Source organism: Suricata suricatta, chromosome 10 (assembly GCF_006229205.1).
Source record: "Suricata suricatta isolate VVHF042 chromosome 10, meerkat_22Aug2017_6uvM2_HiC, whole genome shotgun sequence".
In the NCBI taxonomy this organism is placed as follows: domain Eukaryota; kingdom Metazoa; phylum Chordata; class Mammalia; order Carnivora; family Herpestidae; genus Suricata; species Suricata suricatta.
Window position 1 is genome coordinate 13,092,787 of NC_043709.1, and position 8,514 is coordinate 13,101,300.

An 8,514-nucleotide genomic window follows, 5' to 3' on the forward strand; every position below is an offset into this window, starting at 1 on the left:
AGAACCAGTGTGATGGGGAGCCGTAGGGATGGGAGGGGGCACTTTGGATGGAGTGGCCATGGAGGGCCTTCCTGAGCAGGTGACACTTTATTCCTGAAGAGGGAGAGGCATTGGTCACACGCAGATCTGGACAACAGAATGCCTGGAGTGCAAGTTTGAGGAGGGAGTAGGAAGACATGAGCTTGGACAGGAGGACAGGTGGGATTATCAAAGGTCTTGGTAGCTCCAAGCAGGAGGCTGGACTTGACTTATTGTACAGTGAGCAGGGGGTTGTCTGATCATTTTGGAGGGAGTTCAGGGCTTACAGGACAGAGGACCTGTTGGGAACCAGCACAGAGACCGGGAGGGAAGGGGTGAATATATTCATGAGTTCTCACCAAAGAGCAGATAGGTTAAAGTGTGTTAAGTTCTTACTCCTTGTGGGTCACTGTTCTAACGCTTCATACATTTTAACTCAATCTGATAATAACAACCTACAAAGCTGAGACTCTAAGACTAAGTGGCTTGCTCAACGTCATATCATTACTTTGTGACAAACCACGATAAGAAGCAGCCAGGGAATTTGGCTCTAGAGGCCTGGCTCCTAACCACTGGGCTAAGCTGCCTCTCAGGGCATGAAATTGATTGGGTGTGAGGGAGATGGGCCAGGAAGGAGCCCAGGCGGTGGTGAGGGTTGAATGCATGCCTTTAATCCCAGCAGGGAATCCCAGAAGACAGACATGTGTAAGAGGCCCCTATTTAACACCCCCGGGGTCATTCTGGGAGCTAGGCCACACCATGATTCACAGCCAAATGTCTGTCCTCATGGAGTTTGCATTCTTGAGGGAAGACAGGCACTAAACAGCCCACAAACTCTTAGTAACCTGGTTATTAGGAGGGTTGTAATTTTCTGAGTGCTCTGTGGGCGTGAAGGTGGGACCGTCCAGTTGGTGGTGGGATTTGTAGATTAAAGCTCAAGGGAAACATTCTGGTTCACACAGAAAGTTGAAACAGAGTGGTCCAGGCAGGGTTTTCATGTGCTTGTCCTGTGGCTACTGAGAGGTGCAGTTGACAGGACCCACATTGTCACCCTGAGCTCAGCAGGGCCCCTCCGGGCATTCTGCCTCCAGGGAGTGACACCAAGCTGCTGGTGAGCTGCTTTGGATTGCAGAGATCCTCAGCAAACTTCCAGGTCCGCCCTGGTCCCCTGGACTGGGAACTCTGGTGTGTCCTTTGATTAAACCTTTTTATAGTCTGCTCCTGAGGCACATGGACCCCTATGGCCAAGCAAACAGCTAGTTTTGCCCTAAGGATGAGCTAAGTGTCTCTCTGGATTTATTCTCCGTTATGGGGAGATACTCGAAATAGACCAGAGCGAGAGCTTGGAAGAGGAAAGCCTCATACAGATGCTCACAGCAGCATCCTCTGTGAGCCGGTTCCTCTTTCCACGCTGGTCCATCCTCCGCTGTTGCCAGATTAACGTCCCGAATTACAGCTTTGATTTCCTTCTTGCTCAGCACCCAAGTCTTGTCTGGGCCTCTTTCTCCTAGATAATGAAAGCCATGGATCTTAAGAGGTCAACACTCTGGCCCAGCCTTCCATTAGACCTTTCTCTTTTTCTCTTTATCCTCCCTATTCCCGGCATGCAGGAGGTGCCCAGCTAACGCTGTCATGGGGTCAACCCTGAGAAGACTGTTGTTCCTTCGTAGACCTGCTGTGTCCTTCCCTTCCTCTGTTCCTTTTCTGACTCCATCCCACCTACCGAACGCCTCCATCCTCCCATCTTTTCTTATCCGAACATGTGGTTCAGCCGCCACGTGGTGCACGCAAACACCCTAGAGTCTCCACCGTGGAGAAGTAGCCTCTTCCACTCCTGCAGCTTTTGTGTGTCTCCTTGCAGGGCCATCCCATACAGTTGCACAGGTTGCTCACCATCCAACTCTAGGGGTACCCTTCACTTACCGTCCATTTACGTGTCATCCCGGGAGGTGTGCGGTTCCCGAACTCTGCAGTTGAATGAGGGAGCCCAGTGTCCCGGCACACCCGTGCTCCAATTTATGTAGTGATTTGCGTCCTCTCTTTCTCTGTTTCTGCTAGCTTGGTAGCTGCCCGAAGAGAGGAGTGTTCCAGCTCCCACGTCACCCAAAGCCCTGTGTGCCTCACATGTCCTTGCTGCTTGACAGCTCTTTGTTGCATGTTTATTCATTCAGCTCATTTTGGGGTTTATGGGTGGAGGAACCAGCTGAAATTATTTCATTTGAAAAGTGATGTGCAGCAGTAGAGAAAGTAAGTTTCCGAAGTTGACACTGGTACTGGTGGCCCCAGTCCAGTCAGGGTGTTCTAGAACAAAGTACCACAGACTGGGGGTGCTCACAGCCAACAGGCATTTATTCCCCTCAATCCTGGGGCCTGGGAAGTGCAGGGTCACGGTGCCAGCCAGCGTGGTCTGGTTCTGGGAGGAGCCTTACTTTATGGCCACAGGTGCTGACTTGTCTGGATCCTCTGATAACAGGAGAGTGGGGGCTCTCTGTAGCCTCTTTTCTAAGGGCACTAATCCCTTTCAGTAGGGTTCTACCCTCACCTGCTTTGGGGACAGGGCCTCCCCAGGTCCCCACACCCTGATATCATCACCTTAGGAGTAAGGGTTTGACCAAGGAATTTGAGGGGGCAGGGCACAAACATTCAGATCGCACCAATGAGAAACATATACTGAGACTGTGCACACCAGGCACTTTGCTAAACACCTTATATACACGTTATATTGGGGCACCTGGGTGGTTCCGTCAGTTAAGCATCCGACTTCAGCTGATGATCTCCTGGTTCATGATCTGAGCCCTGTGTCAGGTTCTGTGCTGACAGCTCAGAGCCTGGAGCCTGCGTCAGATTCTGAGTCTGCCTCTCTCTCCCTCTCCCCTGCTCATGCTCACAGGCAGGTGTGCGCACTCTCTCTTTGTCTCTCTCCCTTGCTCTCAAAAATAAATAAGCATTAAAAATTATACACAATATGTTAATTAATCTGCACAATGTGGTATTGTTTACTTATCATTACTGTTCCTGATTTGAAGATGAATAAATTGATGCTGAGGAAGATAAAGTAACTTGCTTAACCTTCAATTAGTAGTTCATGCAGCCCAGGGCTCCAACCCAGACGTTCTGGGCAGCGACCCCAGCTCTGAAGCATTGACTGTTGTTACCATTCTTACGGTAAAGCTAATGGTCACCTAGAAGAAGGGACGTTGGCTTTCTTTTCCTGTTGCACGGGTGTTTGTTGAGTGCCTGTTATGTGCCAGGCTCTCTGCTGGGCGCTGGAGATGGAGGTGAAAATACAGTTTCTGTCCTCGGGGGCCTCCTTATAGAGACAAAGAGCCACGTGTTTGAATAAGTATCATAGTGCCGTGCTAGAAATGGTAGTCATGTTTTTCATATGAGATGCCAGGTTAGCAGAAAAGGGGACGAGGATGGGCTTTAAGGAGGTGTCCTGCAGGAGGTGACTTGCAAAGGGAAGGTTGAAGGATGAGCAGGAATTCATGTAGGGGCGAGTATTCCCTGGAGAGTGAGCAGCACATGGAGACACAGAGGTGTGGACAGCGTGATCGTGTAGGTTGGTCTCTTTGGTATTGCCACTCCATGTCGAAAATTATGTCGTGCCTCGATCATGGCTACAAATGCAAGGTGACAGTTCCAAAGGCTCACCTTTATCCATTCTGGACGTATAAGTCTCCATTGTGGCCCCTGTGGGAGTGTGGCTGTGCCAACACCGAGGGCTAAATGGACCCTTCGGTCTTCCAGCCACTCTGACTAGCTGCCTCTCACTTAGCCTTCAGGTAAGTCACTGGCTGATAAACATACCCACCACTGCCACCGATCTTCCCTTGGGCCACTGGCAGCTTCTTATGGGAAAGCTTCGTATAGGGCTTCCAGGGAATGCTGTAGGGCAGGTATGCTCCCTTCCCCTCGAGTACAGATAGTTTAATGGGAGAAATTTGCATTTTTCAGGCAGTGGGTCCCAATGGAGAAATTCTGCAGTACTGATTGTGTCTTGTATTTATTTATTCAGTTTATAACCCTTGAGCACCTGTTATGTATATGATGGGTTGGCCTTGTATAGTCAGTGCCTTTGGGTCCAGACTCAACCATTCAGCTCCACCTGGCTTTACCACCCTCCTCTTAAACTTGGTGCCTCCAATCCCAGACCCATCATCTTCCTCTGATGTGCCTTGACCACCACCAACCCAGGAACCTTAGTGTCCCCTCTGCTTCTTTTTCTCCATTTACCCCCATATCTAAGATCTCTTTTCCTAAAATCTCTGTGGATTTAGCTCCCTTATTGCTCCTCCTCAGACTCTGTCTTAATCAGATCCTCATTTCACATTCACCTAGTCCTGTCTTCTAAATGATGTGTCCTCCTTGGTTCCCCTTATCTGTCCACTGTCCATCACCCATCCATCCATTCAGTTCATTTATTGAGCTCTTCCTGCATTCCATGCACAGAGCTAGATCATAAAGTGATCTGTTTGAATGGGACTGGCATAACCCTTGACCTCCCTAAGCTCACTGTCATGTGGGGATCTAGACAGGTAAATAGACAATCAAAGCCTGAGGGTGGGTACATGGTACTGAGATGGGGGAAGGCCCCTGACCCAGTCATGGGTAGTCAGGGAAGGACTCTAGGAGAAAATGGTGGTCGACCTGAGGACTGAAGGTTGGATAGGAGGTAGATGCTGACCGGACAGTGTGAAGGGTGGGAGAGGAGAGAGCCAGACCATGAGGTTGGCAAGAGCAGCAATGGTGTGTCTTACCTTGTCCCCAGCGTCCTGCTCAACTCCTGGTAAGTAGTAGGTGCTCAATAAGTATTTATCAATTGAGCAAATGCAAGAAGGTTTCTTACAGAGCAAACCAAATGTTCAGAGGCCCAGGTGAAGACAGAGCACGGGAGCATGAGACACTGAGAGAAGGTCTAGAGCAGGGCTGGGGAGAGGCTGCATGTGGGGCCGAGAGCTAAGAGATCAGTCATGTTGCTCCTGCGCCTCACTGATGAAGTCCAGAGTCTCTAATTGGGCGTTCACTGCACTGCTTCCTGGACTCTGTCTTCCTCTACTCTGACCCTCAAGTCCCAACTAAATACTTGTCCCCACATACTCCTGGCATGCCCTTGGCTCTGGCCATAGTTTTCTATTACTTTCCTTGGATTGTGTCCTCCTGTCCCTTTGCTTCCTATCAAACTCCTTTATCTCTTGAGTACCGCTCGCCCAACTCTTCCTCGTCCTCCTGAGCCAGTCAGAATTAGCCCTTTTTCTTTACTCCCCTAGAACATTGCGTTCTGTTGTGGTGGTCACCAACATTATGTTCTCCCTTATGTTTGTATTTAATTGTGGATCCCCTGTCCCTCTGAAGACTATGAGGTCCCTGAAGCAGTGGGACCAGCTCATTCTCTTTAGATTCCCCAAAGGTGCTTGTGCGTGGTGTTACAATTTATGCTGCTGTGTTTACTAGCTCAGTAGTATTTATGAGCGTAGTCCTCCTGGATTGAACTATGGCTCTGTGCCTGGTGCTTTCTCAAGAGGACATATCTGCTTTTTATTGTCCTATCTGTGTTTATTATTGATAGGCATCATGTATTATACTTATTGACACAGCAGCCTGATAAGGAGAGTTTTCTCAGCGTTTTACAGAATGAAGAGGCAGCAGTGCAGAAATAGAAGTGACATGCTCACAGGCCCCACTAATGTATACCACAGCTGGGACTTGCACCCATTTCCAGTTGACTCCAGAAGCTTTTCCCACGTGTAATGCTTGTTTGTATTCAGGTGCTGCCTCAGTAATGGCTGGTTGACAGAGGTGGAACCAAGAAAAGCTGTAGGAATATTAAGTGAGAGTAAGCTGGTATTCAGTGATGGGAGCCCCCACTGATGCCATCTTGGATGCCTGGGTTTCTTTGGGAGAGGAGCAAGCAGAAAACAGAACTCAGAATCTTCCCAGTTGCATTCAGCCAGTCTGAAAACTATTCTCTGCCCATGTGCTTCTGAAACTAATGCCGATACCGTTTGACCAAATTGGCCAAATTGTTACATATGCCTAAGAGTTCTGGAAACACAGATACGCCAGTAACAGGTATGGTGGTTGGCTTGAATGGAGCATTACTAATGATTTTACCCTCTCTGAAATCCTGAGGTTGGGTGAGATGCCTTCTCTCCTTTTCAGCTCTGACATCATCACCCCCAGCACCTGGCTGGTAACGTGCCTGACTTTCACAGCTGCTGTGCGCAACTGGCCACATGTTGCAAATTGGTAAGAGTGTGATTCTGTGGCTGGAACTCTCCCTGCTGACCCGTCTTCTCCCCTCTCCCTACAGACGGAACCCTCTGCACTTTCACCTCATCGCCGACTCCATCGCAGAGCAGATCCTGGCAACGCTCTTCCAGACGTGGATGGTGCCTGCTGTACGTGTAGACTTCTACAATGCGGACGAGCTCAAGGTACAGGTGGGAGGGGAGAGGTGCCCCTGCCCCCCTCCCCCAGCTCCTCATGCTGGAAGCTTTTCCTGGTTGTGGTTCAGCAGACTGGCAGTGGATGAAATCTCAGCTTTCAACTGGAAACGTCCAGGGTAGAATTAAGGTTGTTTGCCACTCAGATCTGATTTGACTACGGAAAACATTAGAGCAACCACTTCCTCAGCACAGAATCCATGTTGGTCGATGCAGTTCTGGCCACCAGGGCTTTCTGTAGAGGCGGAGGCCATTGGCCTGGTATGCATCTGAAAGAGGTCCATGGTGGCTGTTCTAGAGTATTCTGCCACCCAGCGAGGTCAATGCTGAACTCAGAGGCAGATGGGCCTGGGCTGTAATTCGTGTGTTGTCATTTACTGGTCATAAGATACAAAGCAAATAACTTAGACCTTTGCTTCGTCTGTTTTTCATCAGTGAAAAGGGGATTATAATAGCAACTGCAATTGGATAATGAATAGGCAAAAATGAGAGAATATGTGTGAATGTGATTTAAAAGATTATGCCGAATAAATATCACAGACCGTGTTGGACCGGAGAGTTTCACCAAACGAGACTCATTTGGTCATGTCATTTCCTTGCTTAAAATCCATCTGAGGTCCCACGTTGCTGCATCAGGTTTGAGATTCACAGTCTCACAGAGAAGTCCTGCTTCTGGCTCTTGACTCTTCCGGTCTCACCCAGGTCATTCCCGGACCCCATCCTGCTACTCTGCTCTGAGAAACCACCTCTGGGCTCTGCTGGCTCTCCTGTGTTTGAACCTTTGCTTGTGGTGTTCCTTCTATCTGGCGTGCCCTTCCGCCTATGTTTTCCAGCTCCTACGCACCCTGCAGGACACAGGTGCATTGGCTCCTCCTTTGAGAACCTTCCCTGACCTCTCCCGAAAAGAGGAAGACATTTTCTATTCACGTGTCCGTCTGCTGCTTTAGTTTAGAACCTTCTTAATGGGGAGGAGTCAGGGAGCATGTCTTCCTCTTTTCTAATTTCTGGTGCACAGTTGGTACCCTGTAATGCTTGTGGATTTAACAAATTGCTGTTGTTAGAGGAACATGTAACTTTGCAGAAAGATGTTGATGTTCTCTCTCCAGTCACCTTGGGAAGGACTAAACACCTAGGCATGAGGCTGATTCTAGCAAATTGCTTGTTCCAAACCTCATAAAACCATTATCTTTTCATTTCAGAGCCATAACATTTTAAATAGATCACAGAGATGCTGGCCGGAGTTTCTGATTTTCCCATATTTCAGGCTCTGAGATTGATCAAGATGTTCAGAATTTAGCATTTGGGGATTGTCGTGGTAATTTGTGTGCCATTCCAATCTATTCTGAGCTAAAATTGATTAACACTCTTAAAAGGGAAAAACAAAATTTAGCAAATTGCTGCACTAATTAAGGTGAAAGCAAGCTTCTCTGTCTCCCAGGGTCTAAGCGCCAACACAGTAGGGAAAAGCAACTGGAGAGGAGGCACAGTGCCTGGCGCACTTCGTTCTCCTTTTCTGAGCAGTCCTGCGCCACGTCCCTTGTAAGCCTGTACACCCTACTTTTTAAGAAAACACAAAAGTGGATGAACAAAACCCCAAATTCATATCCTCGCTTGCCATTGGAGGACCGTCTGGTTTGGGTTCTGAACCCTGGCTCAGTCAGTGCTGGCCACCAAGACTGAACAAGATAATGCTTGGAAAGGCCCAGCGGTGCCTGAAATGCAACAGGTTCTTGAAAATGTCCTACTCATGGGGCACCCGGATGGCTCAGTAGGTTGAGCATCCAGCTTCGGCTCAGGTCATGATCTTGAGGTTCATGGGTTTGAGCCCCACGTCAAGCTCTGTGCTGACAGCTCAGAGCCTGGAGCCTGTCTTCATATTCTGTGTCTCCCTCTCTCTCTGACCCTCCCCTGCTCATGCTCTCTCTCTCTCAAAAATAAATAAAACATTAAAAAAAAAGAAAGAAAATGCCCCGCTCAGTCCCCTTTGCAGCCAAGGCAACATAGGATTAAAATACTCTGGATTGTGTGGCCTGTTAGGAAATCCACAGAC

At 48.8% G+C, this 8,514-nt stretch overlaps 1 protein-coding gene across 3 annotated transcripts in view; it reads left to right on the plus strand.

Annotated features, from left to right (window-relative positions):
- Positions 1 to 8,514, plus strand: part of LARGE1 (LARGE xylosyl- and glucuronyltransferase 1) — a 528,769-nt gene that overhangs the window by 259,023 nt on the left and 261,232 nt on the right. For all 3 annotated transcript variants that reach the window (XM_029954992.1, XM_029954991.1, XM_029954993.1), the window contains one exon: positions 6,332 to 6,455. In XM_029954992.1, coding sequence (XP_029810852.1) covers positions 6,332 to 6,455 — 124 coding nt within the window. The remainder of the gene's footprint in view (positions 1 to 6,331; positions 6,456 to 8,514) is intronic.